The following is a 22,135-nucleotide window of genomic DNA, read 5'->3' on the forward strand; positions in this document are numbered from 1 at the left end:
CAGTTTGTACTTGACTCAAATGACCTTTAAATGTCTGCTTATTTCTACATGTTATGAGCCTTTAGCTAGTAAATAATGAGAATAAACTGTCATTGAAAGCTGTGACCTCGAGTATCAGATTGATGTTCACATGTTAAAAACATTTCAAATGCTGGTGATCTTTTATTTGTAACTTACCTGAGACCACCTGAACCACCATTTGTAATATCATCCTAACCTGTTGCTGCTGATATTTGGATGTATCAGAGACTGTTGTTGTTGTTGTCTCTTTGGCCTTCACTGCAAACCCCACTTAACCCAAAAACCTCCCTTCTAATTTTCCTTCTTTGCAGTTTCTAGCCAAAAAAAAAAAAAAAAACCCATCAGGGTGGAGACTGGGCAGCTGTGATGAATTGATTGGATAATTTCGACCATACGAGAGCATTCAGATGTGATTAAAGTAACGAGATGGCATTTGTCAAAGGTTACTGTGGCTAATGCGTGCAGAAAGCACAAGGCTGCCTTTGTCGCCGGCTTGTTTTGCTGGAGAAAAGTGCTGGGTCAGGTTTGTTCATTAGGCCACAAGTACAAACGACACAGTAATGGCTGAGAGCTATTTGTCCTACATACTCCTTTGTTTCTACAGCTACAGTAGAGGTTCACGGGTTCTCTTATTCTGACTGAGGTCAGCGGCAACAGAGCTCTTTTGTTTGCTTATTAGCTCGCTGTGTAAAGCAGGACAGTGTGGAATTAAACACCTTGAACTATGTTAGTACAACAACACTGCATGAGGACACAATATAGTTATGATATAAATCTATAAATATGATAAATTCATCTTCACTACTGCTGCTGGTACCACTTTTACTATGACTAATGCTCTGACCACCACTGCTACTAACCCCTTATATTTCAGGTGTGAAACCCTTGACAACCACACAGGTTTTTTATAACTATGTACCTAAGAATTATATATATTTATTTTAGTTATATAACATGTATACATCTCATAGAAATAGTTTCACCTGTATATAGACATTGTATGTCATTATCCACTTGTTGTTTCTATATGTATGTGTCTATTTTTCACCCATTTTTGCTTGTACATAATAGTGATATGTGATGTCTTTGTTCAGCTTGTTGTCCTCGTGTGTATTTCTGAAGATTGTTGTGTGTGTGTGAGCACATTCACAGCCACTGGAAACCAGTCAAATTAATGGTATGCGTAAACACATTCGGCCAATAAAGCTGATTCTGATTATGTGTTTGTGTAGCTACCACTAAACGGAGAGGAAAGCATCACTGTAAACCTCACTTAACAACTACCTCAAAAAGGTGCCTTGTGAAAAATTATATTTTCATTGCATCCTTGAGATCTAACAATGCATTTCTCTGAATGCATTTCCTCCTTCGTAAAACATGTGCAGAGCTGATTTTTAAGTATTTTAAACCCTGCATCCGTGTTTACTACTTTGCAGTTTTCTTTATTGCCTCTGTTGGTGCATTGCTGCATTTCTTGGCACATTACAGTAGATCAGTGGATTAGTATGAAACCATTGGCAGGAACATGCATTGCCAACATTCATGTGTGCATACACATGACAACAAAACAGGGACCAACTCATAAAACACTGCTCCATAACATTACATCATCCTATTAGAGATATCCCACGAGTCTATCAATACTCTATCAAACCCCAGGGGAGCTGCAGTGGCTAAATGCTAACAAAATATTTTTTTTTTTTTTTAAATGGCAGAGTATTAAAATGTTAGTTCAGTGCAGAAGTAGATCCTCACTTATAGAGCTGCAACGATTAGTCGATTAACCGATTACTTGTAATTGCCAAATATTTTGATTATCAATCATTTGGAGTCTTTCTTTAAGAATAAAATGTCAAATTCTCTGGTTTCTATAGTCCTAAATGACAGTAAACTGAATATCTTTGGGTTGAGGACGTCATCTTGGGCTTTGGGAAACAGTGATTGAAATTTTTCACCATTTTCTGACATTTTATAGACCAAATAACTAATCGGTTAATCAATAGCCGTTAGTTGGAGCCTTACTCACTCACTCAAAACTCAAACTCAAAGCTCTTCAGACAGACTGAAGAAAGAGACTCTATGATAATAAAACATTTTGAGTCTCAAGCACTGGTGGAAGAGACTTTGACTCTGAAGGATCCGACGCCAGAAGTCACAGCTACAGTTGAAGTAACACATGTTGCCGTAATGATCCCATGTCACATTACACTAAGCTATAAAACACAGAGAGAAACAGCTACAGTGTTGTTTCTTACATTTTCAGATTCACTGGTGTGGTTTTGCTCCAAAGCTAACATGCTCTTAACTGTTCTGTCTCACAACTTGGACGACGAGGCCTCTATCAGAGCCGAGCCAGGACCCCGTTAGCTCCCGCCAAACTCCCACTGAGGCCCGCCGCTGGAATACCAGCTTCTAAAACGAGCGTCAAAACCAAACAAACCCGAACTCTAATCATCCTCCCTCTCACTTGGCAATGTGTCGGTCTTGGCTTCCAAACAATAAGCTCTGCGTTCAGCGTCGTCCAGGTTTAACAACCTGGATTCCAAGTGACTGAAAATCTGTGGAGTTGTTTTGGGGGTTTTATCACCTGTGCTTTTCATCTCCTGGTTAACACAGTAGTCCTGGAAACATCCGAAACAAGCTGTGCTCCAGTAATACTTTAAATCCTTCAAAAACACTGAGAAACAGTGAAAGTTCATGCAAATAAACACATTTTTTATGTCTCTGATAAGAATAGACTTTCCTAAAGATTTATGTTTTAGATTTATGTTTTTTATTTATTTATAGATGCCTTTTTTCACCTATTTCTTTTCATTTTTCTTTCATTTTTTAATATATTTTGTTTTATTATTCATTTTTCCCTTTTATAATTTTTTTGTTTAACACTTTTTCTTCATAATTTAGTTTTTTCCTTCAGTTTTTTTAATTGTATTTGTTGGTCTTGTGGATCAGCCTATCAGTTGTAAATAAAATTATGAAATAATTAAACATTTTTCATGACTTTTTCACTATTATTACAACTTCTATTGATTCAGTGCTAAACAAAAACACTTTTACAGACACATTTTAAGACATTCAGCATCAAACTTAAGTGAGTTTGAGCAAATCTGAAAATCAGAACAGGAACAGATTTCCAAATTTCAAAATAATATACCAGATTATAATCCAGATGTATTGAAGAAAAGTGCAATCAATGCCTAGAAAGACTTAACTCTATGGGTTAAAATGTTTATTCCAAAAGAAAAATTATTAAAAATCATCTAAAATATTCTAAAAAGAGTTTTCTGTGTACAGAAAATAACCCAAAACTGAAAAAAAGCACTCAAACTGGTTTATATTTCTGGAAAAACAGTCGTGAATAACCTGCTGTGTGTTCGTACATGTACAATGTTTATTAAAGTCAACATAGTAAAAAATACCTTTCAGTCAAATTCCCACCAGAGAACCTCGAGCTCAACAGTAATAAATCAGAGACGGAGAGTCAAACTTCTTCTGACAGGATATCCACGGGGAGCATCACTGTAATCACTGCATACCATGACAGGTCGGCACATAACGTCTCATGTTAAAACGGTTAGACGCTCTGACTGTTGGACTTGTACTTGAAAGGTCACGACTTCCTTCGCATCCTTGTTTCTCTACATCGTCTTGGCCCGTTGTCTAACCCATCCATCTCCTTCTCTTATCCGCCTGCGTCTAGACAGCTATCTCTGCTGTTATGTAATGATTGGGTAACTTCAGCCATTCATGGCAGATTACTGCATAGAGCTTTTAGAAGAAGGCAGTGTACCCTGACAGACGGAGCTGTCAACATGACTGCTGATACCACAGACTGGGAGCAGGTTTGTTTTTGGGGAGGTTTTGATGCCAGAGGTTCTCTCCACACTCAGACCAGATGTTTTAGACAATTAGTCCATTGACGGGAAATTAATCTGCAATTATTTTGATAATCCATTAACTGTTTTGAGCCATTTTTTTTTAAGAGAAATGTAAAATCCTCTGATTACAGCTTCTCAATGTGAATATTTTCTGGTTCCTTTAGTCTTCTATGATAGTAAATTGTATATTTTTTGGTTGTGGACAGTTGTTTTAGGTTGCATCTTGGGCTTTGGGAAACAGCAATGGATGCATTTTCCACCACTTTCTGACCTAACGACTAATTGAGTAAATAATCGACAGATTCATTGATAAAATAATCATTTGTTGTGACCTATGTTTGACATTAAATGAGCCTATTTAACTCAAGACTTTAAACTTTAAGGTCATTGAGGAGAAAGCTAATTAGACCATTTTCTATTTATTTTTGTATTTTATATTCCTTCCAATCGTCCTGTGTTTTCTCTTAAAAAAAAATATTAAATTAAAGCTGTATTGAAAAATGATTATTGGTACATCTCATGTCACTTTATATTTCCCAGATCTAGACTGAAGATGTTGTAAAAGCTTCTTCCGGTTCATCATCTTTCTTCCTACACTATATCCAACTGATAATTAAATCTTCTTTTTGAGTCACAAAGTTCTACAAATGCTCAACAAGAGCACAACCAACAAAATTTTAAGACCAACACGTCAACAGTGCTGGAACCATTCACAAAATAATATGACAGACTGTCCAAGATGCTTCAGTCAGTCTGAGAATCAAGGTCATCAAGTGTGTTATAGCTTTCAGGAAACTTACATAGATGTGTCTCTGTTGGTAGCGCAGGAAGAGGTTGTGCATGATGGCGCCATCGTGAAGGTCCTCCAAGGTCGCCATGTCCTCCACCCCTCTGATGCTGCTGTGGTGCATGGGCTGCACCTTCTGCCTGGTAAGAGCATTCTGCTTGTAGGTGTACACCTGAAAACAGACAGAAGAAAATATACGGAGAGATGTGAGCCATGTCAAAAATAATTGAGTGAGTTAAAGCTTTTTCTTTTCAAAGTAACAGAACATGAATATTATTGAATACCAGGAACTGTGATCTCAGTGTTTCCCAAGAATTCTTGGCCAAAATCTATTCCCTTTTCTCCAGAAAAATACCTGTAAGGACAGTCTGTCTGTATGCATCTGTGTGTTGACGTACGAAAGAATTATGAGCTGAAACTCGATCGTGCAGCTGCCATAGTTAAGTGAAGTCTGACCGTGACTTGCTGGTATTACAATTAAATAACGAGATCAACTTTGGAGCTGCAGCAGTTTGTTCCATTTGTTACTTTTCACTTTAAAACATCTGCTTAAAGTTCAACTGCGGACAAAACCTTTACAGAATAAATGTGAGAGAAATTAGTTCGAAATCTGTAAACAAAAACTATTAATTAGACATGCAGACCATCCCTAAATCAGTCGACAGAGCAAGTGGCCACTAAGTGCCGCTGACGGCCGCTAGATGCTCCAACTGACTCCCGTTCAAAAAGCTAAAAGCATTTTTTTTCAAGGAGTCATTGTGGTCTTAATCACTAACTTCAGGTCCTCTAATAAGTGTGCTGGTGGTCATTCTGGAAATTATTGCTCCGTTAATAAGATTTGAAGACGCACAGTAGCTTTGATGTCTGCCGTGTAGGTGTTGGCACAGTTTAGCTAAAGTAGCTAACGCTAGCCAAAGTGTGCAGCGCTCGGTTTTACCAGTATGCTAGCATTAGCTACGGTCCGAGGTAGCAGGACGTGTTTCCAGAGCGTGAAAGGCAACATCATGCACTCCTTATTTTGAAAGTCCTGGCTCCAAACAGAAAAGATGGCGCCGACCATAAGCAGCATCTCTGGGCTTCAAACTGGCTCCAATGCAAACCAATGGATGACGTCACACCTCGCTACCGCCATCTTTATTACACAGGTCTATACTGGTATGAGGTTATACTGAAAACTTGTGTACTTTTAGGGGTAAAATTAACTTTAACCTCAAGTGTTTCCCTAAGTGTTTCCGAGTGTTTAAGAGTGATATATTTCCCAAGAAATAATCATTTTTAAATTCACGGGTAAACATTCAACCTCACACCAGGGCAGTTTCCTGAAGTGTTGTTAGGAGTTGATCCGTGTCGACTTCCTGTTAAAGCCCAGCCCTGTCGTGGGTCATTTGTTCAGGAGCTGCAGGCCAAACGTGGACATCCAGCTGCAAGTTCTTTACCACAAGTTTTACATCTTTTTATTTCAGATTCAGCTTTCTCTCTCTCTGTTTGGCTCGTTTACGACCGAGAGAGACCACAACAACTTTTCATAGACTCATGAAAAAAAGAACTTAAACTTCTAGAAACCCTGAGAAAAGATTTTATATGACACATCCTCACATTCCTCAGACTTCTACTTAATGAACAACTGTACCAGGATGAATTTCCTTCAGTTATTTTCCTGACGTTTTTATCAGGGATGAACAGCACGCACTAAATACATTCCAAGATCACATAGCAAACATTACAACCATTCGCAACGCATAGTTTTAGGCCGCAGGAATGACGATAATAGAAAACAGCTGAGAGGAGAAAATGGACCAAGACAGCAAACATTAAGACAGACTGTAGTTAGTGAAGAATAAGCAGATATTTCAGATGTTAAAATTATTTAAACTGTAATTTTTCTTCATCAGATCATCAGATTGATGAGTTTTCAGTCTCCATCTCCTCACAGCTCGGAGGCAGATGATGTGATTTACGGCTCGGTGCTGACGTTTTGACAGGAATCATAAAGTCAAGCACCTGATCTGTTGATGCCGACAGCCTCTCTCAGGTGACCGGCTGGTCAAACAGTTTAGCTGTATGATTTACAGCGGGACTTATCCTAACTGACATATTTTATCTCGTGTTACTGGAGGATTGTGAAGTGTGAAACGAAAGCCTGGAGGTTAGAGAGAGAGAGACAGAGTCCTCTAGCTAGAAACTGAAAGAGAGCACCTGTCTTCCAGGAATGTTTGTTAAATATTTAAGGTAAATGTTTCAAAAAAAAGAGATAGATTAAAAACAGGCCATGAAATTTACACCACTGAGAAGCCAGAGGGAGGTGAAATAAAGCTGTTGGTCAGTCATGGAAGGAGTTATTTATGAGTAAAGTAAAAGAAAACAAGCTGTAACAAAGTTTTTAGTATCCAAAGTTAAAGAACTAAGTTTTGTTGTTGAGTTAACATGTCACATGTCCAATTTGAGGGGAAGAAAATGAAGGAAAAAGGGAAGTAGAAGAATAAGAAAATTAGGAAATGAGGAGGCGCAGAAGAAAGAAAGATTAAGTAGGAAGGAACAAGGAAGAGAATGAAGTGAGAAAGGTCAGCAATTCTTTCAAACTAGAAAGAGGAAGGAAAAGAGGAACCAAAGAAGCAACTAGAGAGAACAAAATAAAGTTAAGGACAGTTTTAAATCATCTAAAATGTTTTAGATAACGTCTAAAAAGAAACATTCTGTGATTGAGCTAAAACAAGCTAACAGCAGACAATTCATATCATGTTGGATGTTAACTCTGAATCTATTGTTTCTTTCTATTTGGAAATAATAAAGATTCATTATACAATTTTATAATATATACATTTTAAAACATATTGATTATATGTTTAACTGCTTCTAATTGTTTTTAACCCAATTTGTCATTTGATTGCTGATTTTCTGACTTCATAAGTGTTGTTTCTTGTTCCTTCTGAAATGCGATGGAGGAAAAGTCTCAAAAAATGTAAACACTCATGTAAAAGTACCAGAATCTTTACTGATCTTGAGTAAAACTACATACTTTACTTCTCTGGATTGCAGAAAGCAGCATTAACTGTAGGCAGAACATGTACCTGTCTGTACATGTACCTGCATATGTAAACATCCTCCACAGTTCATAGTACATGTTACCTTCTGCAGAGGTGACATATGGCAGGTAGCTGAGGTAAATACGACCCTGAGCTGGTAAAAAAAAAAAAAAAAAAAAAAAAAAAAAAAAAAACAAGGCTGCTTATCATCTGTGTCCAAGGACGAGGCTGAGCTCCCTGTTTAGTGTTTGGCTTACAGACAAGTCAAAACTAGTGATAACCGATTAAAAAGATGACTCAATCCTCAGATACTTTTACACTGACGCTGTATATCGCCATGGATACCGCTTTCTGTTGTAAATATCTGGATGTCTTCAATGTTTTGACCAGTTAAACTGAAAGAAAAACCAAATTAACGGCTCAAATCGAACCAGAAAAGCAATTTTTCAGATTTTTGTTTTGTGCTGACATGTTTTAGGGTGGAGGAATTCAGGGTCTGGCCTTCAAGCCTCTGTAAAAATCTGAGGTCAGCGACAAGGAGCTTCAGTCTAAACATCTTACAGAAGTCACATCTTAAACATCAGTATCAAATAGAAGGTAAAGTTCATCCACTGAGATTACTCTGACGGTTACAGGAAGAAATAAAAACGTCTTGAAGCAACTTGAGACACTGGAGATACTTGAGGAGACACAAGTAATTAACACTAGCATTAGTTTGTTGTGTCTTTGAATTTACTGCACTGAAATGCGTCGCACAAAACAGGGGATGGACATAATAATCAACAGTGCTGCTAGCTAACCAGCTAACGTTACCCCTGAGGAGTTTAAAGCCTTCCTGCTAACATTTTCTTGTTTAATATTGCTGTTAAATGCAATATAGTGTTTATAAGTGTCATATAATGCTGGATACCTACTGATAGGGGGTCAGTTTGATCATAAATATAGAAGCCAAAGCAAATAATAAATGCTAACAACTTGGTTTGGTGTGAACATTAACTTATGCATTGTAAACCAAAAAAGCTGACAGCATGACATCTCTGCTTGGAGGGGGCGATGGGTTAAAGGGTTAAAGAAATGTTAATGGTACAATGTTTAAATTTCCTGCAATTTCTGAGCCTGTTTTTAGATTGCAGAGAAATCCAGTCCAATAATTTAGTTCTATAGATGCTGGTAGTTTTAGATCAAAGCAACTATAAGGGGATATTTTCTTTTCAGCTACTGGCCCTCATGGAAATTGACAATTTTCATGTAAAAGAACTCAAATTATTCACTTTTTCACCTCTAAACTACACACAAAATAGAGAAACTAATACAAAAGAACACTCGAAACTCAAGACAGATACCACACTCCCACTCACACTTTGATAAACTGCAACAATAATGAACACTGAGCAAAGAATATGGACACAAAACAAAATAAAAATTCTCCAAATCTTGACTTTAACATGCTCAGTAACATCAGCTACCTAAAGGAGCAAGATAAGCCAACTTTTTCAACCACAGGATGGTCTAGTAGTGAAAAGGAAGAGTCAGTGAGGTTAATTAGGAGCAGACCTCAGTCATCATCGCTCTGCAGGAGGTCTGCAGTCTGAAGTAAAGACGCTGAAGGAGATGTGCTCTAAATAACACAGGGTGGTCTGAATGACAGAAAACAGCATCGACAGAAGAAGATGCATCTCTAAAACAGACATCAAACTTCAGTTAATCCATATTTTTGGAGTAATTTTCCTCCCTTGAAGTGACACAGAAGATGTAAAATGTCCTCATTGTCAGAGAGCATTTAGGGCTCTTTGGCAGTAGCTGTTATTTTACACTGTTAGACTTGAACCACATCAGCTTCTGGGTGGAAAAGGGAGAGAAGCCAAACCCGCTGCTGTCTCAGCCTTTTCCACAAACAGCAACACCACAAAGAATATGAACACACAGGTCCATTATGTATTTCACTGCTTTCTAACCTTTTTATGCTTCTGGTTTTCATACACATCCTTCATTGCTGAGATCATGACATCAGTTACTTTTGTAGTAGAGTTAATGGTTAAAACTATACGTGTAGGTTAATGAGTTGCTGTTAAGCACATTTATCCTTTAAAGCCAAATAATGTCACAGGTTGCGAGAAAACAGTGATGGTCAGGTTTATGAACTTTTTACTCAGTTGGGACATAAATGTAATAATTTTAAGCATTGTGGCCTGTAGCTTATAAGATATCAGTTTAACTTTGTGGGAACAAATGTACCACAAACATTTCTTATCAGTATTTAATCTTTGAATTTTCATTTGTCATCAACTTTACAATGTTCTTTCTTCAACTACAGTGATAATGTGAACAAATATAGGCCTGAACATACACTCAACGAGCACTTCATTATATCAAAAGGTGTTTCAAATATTTTGTCCAACCCATTAATGCACTCCAGTACACCACCACCACCACCCACTACAACTACCTCGGTAATAAACATAGAGAAGAATTATCACCTTTCTGATAATGTCAACCAAAACTGAAAATGCATAAGCTTCATAAAAGTATAATTTATGGCAGAGCTGTTGTATTGGGTTGCAGGTGTTCCTCATAAAGTTCTCACTGAGTGAACACGTACAGACAAAGAAGACAGATGGAAACATGGAAAATCTCAATTAAAACACTTTAAGACTTTAAGACTGTAAGACTGAGGATGTATTATTTTGTTTTATTGCTATTACTCATATCTCTGTTATCATTATTATTATTATCATTGATTATGCTTCTCCATGTCTCTCTCCCCCTCCTTCTTCTCTCTCAACCCAACCACTCAAGGCAGATGGTCGCCCACCTTAAGCCCAGTTCTGCTTGAGGTTTCTTCCCGTTAAAGGGGAGTTTTTCCTCGCCGCTGTCGCCAAGTGCTTGCTCATGGAGGAATTGTTGGGTCTCTGTAAATTAAAGACTACAGTCTAGACCTGCTCTATGTAAAAAGTGCCCTGAGATAACTATAGTTATATTTATATAGCACCAAATCATAACAAAACTAAGTAACTATATATATATATATAAAACTAAGACCATCAGCGAAATGTTTGAAATGTACACACACACACACACACACACACACACACACACACAAAGACACACGCTGAACTCAGGGATTGTTTGCGGCTGGTCGATGACCCGCTGTGACCGAGCAGCTCGGGGCGACTTTTCCTGAAGACAGCGAGTCTCTGTCTGAAGAGTCAATCACATCTGACCTCCACACAACACGCACACACACATACACATTAACACCCATAATCCCCCCTCCACCCCCTCCACCCCTTCCACCCCCCCAACCCTCCCACCCAACCCAGCATCCTGCCAGGCCTCATTTCTCACATTCCAGCCTCAGTGACGCTTTAGGGGAAACCGAACATCACAGAAACATCTTTCAGACGCACGAAATGTGATCGAGGCTTTTCCGCAGGGTGTCATCAAGGCTGTGTTCGCAACCCTGATGGGTTTATTACTGCTGTCTGTCTGTCCAGGTGTTAACAACTGGATTTGAACCAAATACTGGATATGCCTGAGAATAAAAAAGTTTAAAGTTTATATATCCCTGGTCATCATAACATTTTGTGTTCTTGTAATGTCCTCTGTTATTCTAACCTGAATATTGGACCTATCTGCTTCAGGAAACGAGTTACATCCACTGGGAGGAAAACAGTTAAAAGGGAGATAATTGACTTGTTAAACTAGTTCAATGTAAACACCGTTTACAGTCAACAATCAGACACGTGCAGTCAGTCCTAAAGTCCTGGTGAGGACAGTCAGCTGCTGTAAACACACATTACACCTGTCTGATCACTTCACCTGCTCAGCTGGTCCTAGACACTTGGACTTGGTTCAAGTTGTTACTTCAATCAAGTGATTAAAAAAAGAAAAACTCTAAATAAGATGGATAAATCATCTAATTCAAGAATTTTTCTTCACGAAAAAAACCCAACATTATGTTTACCTAATTAGCATTGCTAAATACATGTTATCAAAAAAGAAATGCCACCGTATTTGAGTTTTTAATCAACATAAGGAAATGTTTCTATTGGTCATATCTGAAAACTGCCTTCTGTCAATGTTTTCTATTAGTTTTCCTACAATATCCACTCATGGCAACTTGAGCAGGCCAGGCAAGTTCTTTCACACCAAACTGGGAGAACCATTTCCTTAATGGAGCTGGTTTGGTCATGGGGACATTGTCATGTAGAAACAGGAAAGAGACAAATACAAGCTGTCGCTGGAACCAAGGGGCCCAGCTCAAAAGTACACTAAACATGGATGCTATCTGTCTTCCTGTTTCTTCTGGTCATGGACAGTGTCAGTAGCATAAAACCTCCGCCACAGCAGGCCTTCAACAGAGGACAGGTTGTCTGCGGATTTCAATCTAATTAGGTTTCTAATTGGTCCAGTTGTCTTTGTGGAGATGAGGAGGGTCCAACGTCCAGAAAACAAAGCCATGAGGCCCGGGTGCTAAGCCTAGCGACAGATGCTAACAGGAGTAAATCTCTATGAAACAAAGCCATTAGACAGCGTCACTGAAGAGGAGGAGGAGGAGGAGGAGGAGGGGAGTCACTGATGTACTTACGGATCAACAGGCTCTGTTCTTGGATCAGTCAGGATAAAGTTTGTTGTTCTTACTTTAAAGGATCTGGAAAGTGAATTCTCATTTATGTTCAGCAATTAGACGACAAAGGAAGGAGTCAACTAATATGGATTTTAGACGACTGCTACCGTACCTTTGCAGTGAAGTTGTCCATTACTAATATTACATTACACTAAAATACTAGTTTGTACCTGTTTATACCTGAATATCTTCGCAGGATTTACAGTTAAAAACTCCTTATTTATCTTAAACTGGCCCTTTACGCAGCCCCCTCAGTTCAGTTTTAGCTCCTGTCTCTTTAAGGCCCCCCCCTCCCAATGAGCCCACTCTGTCCTGATTGGTCAGCTTCACAAGAAGCTTCCTCTGACTCCAGACACTACGTAAACAAAACTATAGTAGCAGGATTTTCACTTCTTTTTTTTGTTTGCTTGTTTTCTACTCGAAATATGGAAGTGAACAACATGAACAACCAAAGACTAACAACAGATGGCCATTTGTAGGCATCCACAAACAATGATGTCAATATATAACATGATGTCAGTTCGATGGGGAAGTAGAGGTAACTCTGCAAACAAAGCGTAAGCCCTGGCTTTTGTCTTGCAGGCAGCAATTTTACATATCCTACATTCACCTTTGATGCTTTACATAGACATCTAACACACACTTTCTCATTAAAGGGAGTAGGCAGGAATGTCCAAACTTTTGACTGGTATTGTAAAGCAGCATGAAAAATCACAAAAAGAAAGATAGGTCCCCTTTAAATGACTGTTTGCTGCTGCAGATTGGGACAAACTTGTGATTTTGAGGGGCATAAATGACCTTAACTTGGCTTAAAAATTCTTGTAATCTTCTTGAAAATATTTTCAGTGTGAACTAGCATTAAATTTGTCCTCATTAAGGGTCATTGTTGCCGCACAATCATATCCTTGTAGCCTCAGAAAACAGCACTTGGACCAGTCTGAAAACCCAGACTGATGGAATTCCTCCAGGTAGGTTAGCGGTTCTTTCAGAGGAGAACTGAAAAAGCTCCAGGGAGCTAATCGCCTCGTTGAGATTTAATAACAACTAGAGACTTTTCATGCCAGCGATCAGTTTTGTCAGAGCAGGAGGAATGAAACTGTTCATTATGTGTTGTTAGGAGGGAAAACTGAGCCCTCTCACCGCCCCCCCCCCCCCCTCTCCTCCGACTGCCCCTCGCTCTTTCCATCAGAGGGTTGAACAGGTAACCATCCTACCCCCCTCCTCCTCTTCTCCACAACATCATCATCTTCAAAAGAAGCAGCTGCTATTTGAATCACCATTCATCTCCCGCTGCATTGTCCTGCAGTCAGCTCAGGAGGAGGAGACTGTCTGCACTGTCAAAAACACTGAAACCCGATCAAGACAAGAGGAACTCTGCGACCCCCAACGAAATTAACTCTCACATATTAAAAAAAACCCCATAAAAACACACCCGTATTGTACATAAGCAGACATATTACCCTCTCAAGGCTGTATTAAACACCATAATCAAGTGTTTCATGATCAATTCTTAGAGTCTTGCTCAGCACAAAATGTTTAGTTTTTGAAAAAATTAGATTGTGCTCATGAGATTTCATAGATTTAGCAAATACGTGACTCCACATCCTCACACGCTCTTTAATTCCAATCAGTTCCAGTGTTTTTTTTATGTTTCATAATAATAACATCCCTCCCAGGATTATGCCCCTAAGAGCTGCTGGAAGGCCTTTAAATGTGAAACATCTGCAGAGAGTGTTGAGTTTTATTTACAGGAGCTTTACACAAATGATAGAAATGTAGATGCAAACTAGAACCAGAAGGGATTTGTGAATAAAAACACAGTTCAGTGGTGAGTATATAACGGGACTCAGAGGAGATTATAATGAAGAAAAAAAAAAGCAACAGAAACAAAAGAAAAAGTAAACAGGGAGGTTTCTGCAGAAAATATGATAAAATATACTTATGAAACAGGCCTTTCTACATTATAACGGTCTCAAATAGAGGTAAGTAAAGGCCCACTGTTTGAGAATCGATGCTGTATCATGATATGATTTGACATTTTGGCTGGATGGTGGTCCAGAGTTGACATCAGGGGGTCACCAGGATGATAGATGACGTCTTTACTGCAGAAACAGACCGACTGACAGACTCAATTATCTGTCTAGTAGTCAATAATTACTGATGTCAGACATGACGAGGAGCTCAAAAACACACAAAGACCGTCTGAAAAATAAAATAATTTTGACGACATCTAACAGCCTGACAGGAGACGGTGTGAGTGTGAGACTGATAGACAGGCTACACAGATGTTTCTGCTTTAATGGAAATTTCACTTTTACGGGAGAAAAACACTTCAAGGATGCAGGACTCTCTTCTGATTGGATTATTAGTATCTAAGGGAAACGAGTGTGAAAGTGTGTCATATCTTCAAAAAGTCTTTCTCCAAAAATTTGGGCCAATATGGTAAATTCCCACCTTAACATACATACATATAGAAATAGATATAAATATATAATAAATATACGTTAACATATTTTAACATAAAGAGCACATAAACCAACACACTCAGAGACACATACAGTGTAAACTATTGGTAATGAGAATATAAACTACACACACACACACACACACACACACACACTGCAGTGGGTGGGGCTTATAGTGATGGTGCTCATCAGTGATTGGTCGGCACTGCCTTCCCTCATAAAGAGCAACATCTGCTGTGAAGCTGAACAGGTGATGTCCGTCTCCTGTTACACTGAACAGACGGCCGGCAGAAACACACACAAGTTTGCTCAACTATTCTTGTTAAGACACTGTGTTGACTTCCATTCATTCACCTCAAACCCAAACCTTAACCAGGACCTCATTAGGACCAGGCTGTGGTCTACATCAAGGTCCCAACAAGGTCAGTGTTTATATCTGAAAAGGTCCCGATGAGGTAATAAAAACATGCACACACACACTCACCTACCAATGCATATAAATATCTGAATGACAACACACACATAATACTCACAAACACACAAAATAACAAAGATCATAATTGCATGTGTGACCAAGTGCACACACTAACAAACAAGAACACATTTCCACACATGACTGCACACACACACACACACAACAGACACTCATACGAGATAAATGCACAAAGCTCATATGAAAACACACATATTTTACTGTACGTGAATGCCTGCAAACACACTTATTTACATCACGAGTTCATGACTCTCCCAGAGCAGCTCACACACACTGAGCAGCTGGAGTTCAGCGTCTTGCTCGGGGGAACAAACTAAATATAAAGTCTGCTTCAGGAACTGAACCTGTGTCTTTTCTTCTTCATCCCGCTCTTTCTATCCAAACACTCGTCTTGTTGTAGTTCGTTGCTTGGAGTAAAATCGATTTTAAGCAGCTAATACTACTAATACTCCTAAAGCTCTTAAACCGATGGACTGTGACAGTGAAAATTGAAATCTTTCAGTCCATCTGGATTAATAACAAACATCATTTATGAATACATGATTATCAATGATGTTATTAACATTGTTTACAAGATATGAGAAGAAAATTAAGACTTAAATTGAACAGAGGAGACGAGAGATACGACGAAAAGACAAGAAAGACCTTAAGAAGAAGAGACAAAGACAGAACAGAATAAAAGAAAAGAAAAAAGTGAGAAACTATCAAACAAGAGGAGAACATGAGAGACAAAGAGACGAGGTAAGAGAAGGTGACACACAAAAAAAGATTGAACAAGACAATGAAAAGGCGAGAGGAAAAAAGATTTTAAAAAACAGACAAAAAGAAGAGACAACAAAGAAGAAGAGACAAAAGGAAGAAACACGACAAAACAGGAAAGAAGAATAAAATTATTTAATGATTAGAGACAAAAATAAGAGGAGTAACATATTAAAAAGGAGAAACAAAAGGATGAAAATAAGACAAAAGAAGAGAGAAGAGAAGAAGAAAGAAGAGAAGCGACTACGAAAGAATAGGGAGGCAAATTAAGACTAAACAGAAAAGAAGAATAAACTATTTTGTGATTAGAGACAAAAATAAGAGAAGAAAAGAGACAAAAAGAAAAGATAAGAAGACAAAAGGAAGAAAACAGACAAAGGAGGAGAGGAAAATTATTTAATGGGAGACAAAAAAAAAGAGACAATAGAAGAAGAAAGACAAAAGGATAGGAAGACTAAAAGAAGAAACAAAAGACAAGACATAAAGAGACAAGAGAGGAGAAATAAAGAGAAGAAAATTATTTTATTTTATTTAATTAAGAGAACTTAATTAAGGACAACGTGTGTCCAGGTCTGTTTGTTTCAACGAGGCCGACAGTCGACAGCTAATACAGCTGTGTCTGATGGAAACTGCATTACACACACATGAAAAGTCAGTCAGATGTTATTAGACAGTTATTTGAATATATCCTGAGGGGAACCTGAACCTAAATTTCATGACAATCCATCCAAAAGTTGTTGAGCTATTTAGCTAAAAAAAAAAAAAAAACCCAAAACCTCACGGTGGTGCTAGATGTCAATCACCTGAAGTGCTCAATCAGCTCTACACAACAGCACCAAACATCCTCCCAGTTGAAGCTGTAAACTGGTGTGCAGGGTCATTATCCTCAGTGACCAGCAGACTCTCTGAGCGAGTAGCAGCCAGGAGATAAGAATGTCTTAATCTGCCAGTAAATCTTCTGGACAATACGTCGGCTCAACATGACCCTAAATCCCTCAGCGGCTCACATCATTTACTGGCCGTCCTCTGGTAGTGACCCTCTGGCTGCTCACCGTCCACACGGGAAGTCTTTGTTAAAGCTGTCAGCACAGGAGGGTAGCGGAGAGTAAATCCCACCCCAATGGCACACAGGTTATTGTTCGTTGGCCTGATTTTTTTTTTCAATGGGAGAATAGGTGGCGGTTTGCAAAGTAAACACAAATATAAGCTTCATTTCAGACTTGATGATAAAGTATGTGCAGATTTCACACATTAAGCACATTTCTGAATTCTGCAACATCCCAAAAAAGGATATTTTCATGTCAAAACACATCCTTAGAGAGTCCCTGACCCACTTTTTGGTCAGGATTCATGTAACGTTTTCCCACAGACAGTATTTGTGCCTTAACGTAACCCGACCTTAACCATATCACATCATAAAACATTATTTTTAACTGTGATTTGTAACAGTTTTGGAAAACACAGACAGATGATGTCCCTGTTTTCTGCAAACCAGCACACCTACCAAACAACTTATTTTAATGTTGCCATGCTATGCTATACAGTGGAAAAACACTCGTACTGAGCCAGCAGTGGCTGTGGTCGGTCACGGCTCAGCTCAGCACAACTATTCCCACCACTATCAAAAAACCCAGGACGGAGCCTGAACTGGACTGGACTGGACTGTGGTCTGCCACAACTTCTTCTCTGATACTATCACTTACGAGCGCCAAAGTCGACAACTGGTGTCTTTATCACTCAGAATTTAGCATCTTTATAGGATCTAAAAGCTACTTTCCATTGAATAGCTTCAGTAGCAATATAACCGAAGTGTGACTCGACACCTCTAAACAAACTCACATCTAAAGTGTCCTTTCAGTGTGACAAAGGAGTCGTAAACCAGCTGATAACAGAGCTGTACATATATAACCCTCGTGCTGTGTGTGTTTGTGTGTGTGTGTGTGTGTGTGTGGACCCGACACGATGCTGGTCATCCTCTCCGTCTCCCACGTGATCGATTGAGTGTTTGGAGTCAAAGCAAAAGCTTCAAAAGCAAAAGACACTCGCTGTGTGAAGACACACACACACACACACACACACACACACCTCTCTTTGTCCTCATCACACTTAACAGACAGTCAACCTGTGTGGAGTTTAACACCTTACAGAGGAACATTTTCATTCAACCCTAACCTCAAAAACTCCCTATATCCATCTTTAATTTTTAATAACTAACCCAAAAAACACACAGAAACACCCCACTGTGACCGCTGTTAGACATGCCCTTCACCTCCTCTGTATCCTCTGTTTTGACAACACATGGATCAAAGAGGTAATGCTGAACCATATGGGGTTTAGGGGGATTTGCCCAATCTTGAGCTGATCCCAAATTATGAGCAGACCTCTTTAAGCCTTTGCTCTCTTGGAGGTTGAAGTAAAAAAAAAAAAATCTGTCAGAAGAGAGTTGGGAAAGACGGGAACTCTCACTGTAAGGAGAGTGAAATGAATTTAATCAATTATGTTATGGACTAAAAGTTATTTTCGACTGAATTCCACTGAATCCGAGGAAGGTCACATGTTTCAGGCACCTGGAAGTTACACAACATCCTCCCAATCAGATCCTTCCTATATGTTATCAATCTATATATAATTTTCCATGCTGTATGTCTGGAACTTTGCTATCTGGTCTATTCTGCACACACAACATCTACATTATTCTCTGTCTGTCCATCCTGGAGGAGGATGTTGCTCTTCCTGATGTTTCTTTCACTTTTTCCCGGTTAAAAGGTTTTTTTAGGGAGTTTTTCCATCTCTAACCTCTCCAGGTATTGGGCTATACAAATAAAATTTACTTGACAACAAAAAATGTTGTTTTTTGTTATTTACTGTTGTGCAACTGGTTGTTTTTCTGCTTTATTACATTAAAACAATTCGCAAATTTAGTTAAGTTGCAATTTAAACATCAAAAACATGGTCCCAATATTTGAATTAGCAACAATACATGCAGCTTGAGTGATGTTGTATATATGTTGATGCAATGTTCAGCACTATTAAGTCCATGCAGATGAAAATGGAGGAAAAAGTTTGTGTAAACGGTTCTTTGGAAAGGTTGAAAAGTGCTGAAAAGGAAGGATGAAGGTTCTGATGGGATGAAATTGCTTTAACAAGGAAAGTTATGTGTTTTCAGAGGGACCAGTCAGAAAGCAGCATGAACACTGGGAGTAAAATAAGGAGTTATACAGCAGAGTTTCGTAGGTCTTACCTGGCCATAATCTGTGGCAAAGACAACAACACCTCCAGAGCAAGAGGACACGGTGCTGGGGAGGTACTGCTCATCCTCCCGTAACCACACCCGGTCGCCCTGCAGAGGAAGAAAAAAAAAATCTGTTTAATTACTGAAGTCAACCCACAACTCATGAATGTTAATCCAAAGTCAACAGTGTAGACAGAAGAGCTTCAGGGTGGGAAACACATCTCAAAGTGAGACTGAGCATCTGTTGACTTTGGTGATTTGCAGGTCAAAGGCATCTAGATATCAGGTTAAAAACAGTAGTAAAAAAAACTACACTTTGAGGTATGAAATGCTTCCAAAAGAATCTGTTTAAAGTAACCAAGATATAAAAAAACACAGATGTAGTTTTAACCCAGACGTCTGTTTTTCTTATGACCTTAAAAAATCATTATTGTCTTTGGTTTTAGCTTCTACAGAGTCCTCCAACACAGAAGAAACAAGCCCCAGACAGTCAAAATCATCACCAAAATTATTACTATACATTATCAATAGAAGCAAATTATTAATATAAATGATTAATTTTTAATAGAAGCTCATCAATGTATCGATACAAGCAGCAAACTGACAGAGAAGCTAACCAGTTTCACCAGTTTAGCCTCGATAAAGGAGGCCTTCATGAAAAGCAGAACCCAGAGGACAAGAAAAGCAACTAAATTAAAATACTTATAATATTTATTGAAGCTTCTGACATGCAAAAATTAACTGTGTAAATCTTAAAGTTTGTTGGATGTTAAAACTATGAAGAAAACCTTTCGACGGCTTCTGCTTCTTTAAAACATGTAAACTCAATCTATTTTTACAAACTGGATATAATTTAGTACTTTTTTTTGTACTTTCTTAAATGTCACGAGGTCTGAAGAAGGCTCGCTTTCGACAGGAAGCTGTATTAACTTCCATAGCGTTGCCATGGCGTTACCACAGCATCAACCTTTCTCCGGCCAATAGGAGGGACTCAGCTATCCAGAAGACGTGTTGGGTTTCAGAAGTCTCTACCTGCAGCAGGAGGCCAGTAAAGCTGCATGTTTATTGACCGTCAGCAGAGCGGAGTCAGAAAAACACTTTTATACCTGTTGACCTGTCCAATTTACTGCTGCTGGTTGCCACAGCCCCCCCCCCACCCCCACCCCCCACAGCTTACAGCTGGTTATTTAATCACTACAGTCTTCCCATTCTGCTTTGTTCATGGAGAATTAGCAGAGAATTTGGGGAATTTAGGAAGTTTTACTGTATGTTTGGTGGTTCATCTCTTAGTCTTTTCATAATTTTTGGTTTTGGATGTGACCATAGCATCAAAATAATTCCATTTATCCCCTTTTCCGACTTTTTAAAAAGGTTATTTGATGGTATTCAGAAGATTTTGACCTTTACAAAGAAGATTCAGACTAGCAGCGCCAAACTCTGCAAAGCTCCCCTTGTTGAAATATGACTGGGGGGGCAAGGGGGGGGCCTCGAAGTGGATTCCCTCTTAATCGCATAGCCACATGTGCCACTGTTCATTAGCGTGACAGGCTAATGCTAATGGGAAAAACAAACGCTGCGCTTTTGTGGGACGCACGGAACAGAAAGCCCCCCTCCTCTTTGTGAACCGGGCATATGAGCGACCTTTGACCCACAAGCTCTCATTCCGACTGAGTCGTACTGGTGGGGCGGAGAGAGAGAGAGAGAGAGAGAGAGAGAGAGGGGGCACCTGGCTGGGGAAAAAAAGTCGGCGTATGAATGGATTTAGAGTAAAGCACGCACACACACACACACACACACACATGCAGGGTAAAGCTCAGGTCTGCAGTGTCAGCACTGGATCAGGCGGAGGGGGGGGGGGGGGCCGTGTGTTGTTCTAAACCCTCCGCTGTCCTCTCTGAAGAGGAAAACTGCACGATTCAAACAGTCTCCCGCGATCTCCCGGGGAGAGATAAATCTGACGCTCAGAGGAAACTCATAAAGGAAGTCATCGTTTGATCCCAGGACAGCGTTGGCTTCGTCTCACACACAAAACACAGCCAGACATAGAAACTACTGGTCTTTCTTGACTTTGTTAATATACTTGGCGCCATTTCTGCACTTTATTCAGATCACCTGTAAAACCAAAAACCGTGGACAGCATCACAAGGCTGACTACGCTTCTTCTTCTTCTTCTGTTCAGGCTTTAAAGAACTGCGTGTTCGTGTTTTAGCAACGACAAATGGAGCAACAAAACAAACTCAAATTTTAAAGCCGCTGTTCATCAGTCCGGATCTCAAGCCAGACAATGTCCCACAGGTAAATACTGAACTCGGAAAGACTTGCTTCCAGTACTCTGAATCTTTTTAAACGAAAATGAATAATAAAACATTTTACAACTTGGATTCTTCATCCCACAAGATGATCTTAAACGTACAACTTTGAACGCCTTTAGAGATGTCTATAACTGTCTCTGATGCCGTTTTTACATATGCTATGAACTATGTTTGTTGTATGTTTACTGTCTGTCTGTTCCTCTGCTCTGTTTTCTCTTGCAATGAGGTTACTTTATAAAAAAAAAAAAAAGATGAGTCTGGTGATATTATAGACTTTTCTTCTTGCCAATAAATCCCACAAAAACAAATAAAAACCCAACAATAATATCTTGTTCCTCTGCGTGGTAGACCTCCGTTGTTGTCCAATAAAAACTATTAAAAGCACATCAGTGAGTCACATCGCTGCTGCGGGTAACAAGTTCCTTCATCACCATGAACACACTCGCTGTAGTTCATCTGGACTCGACCCTACAATCACCGTCCCGCTGCCAGAAATACTCACTAGATCAGCAAAAGTGGATTCATCCGCCGCTGAAAA

The 22,135-nt window shown here is 39.1% G+C and overlaps 1 protein-coding gene across 1 annotated transcript in view; it reads right to left on the reverse strand.

Moving 5' to 3' along the window:
* myo10 (myosin X) overlaps positions 1 to 22,135 on the reverse strand; it is a 150,520-nt gene that overhangs the window by 85,362 nt on the left and 43,023 nt on the right. Inside the window, exons 2-3 of the mRNA XM_044368176.1 lie at positions 19,295 to 19,393; positions 4,700 to 4,858 (exon numbers count right to left, since the gene is read on the reverse strand). Coding sequence (XP_044224111.1) covers positions 4,700 to 4,858; positions 19,295 to 19,393 — 258 coding nt within the window. The remainder of the gene's footprint in view (positions 1 to 4,699; positions 4,859 to 19,294; positions 19,394 to 22,135) is intronic.

The sequence above is a fragment of the Thunnus albacares genome, chromosome 12 (assembly GCF_914725855.1).
Source record: "Thunnus albacares chromosome 12, fThuAlb1.1, whole genome shotgun sequence".
NCBI lineage: Eukaryota > Metazoa > Chordata > Actinopteri > Scombriformes > Scombridae > Thunnus > Thunnus albacares.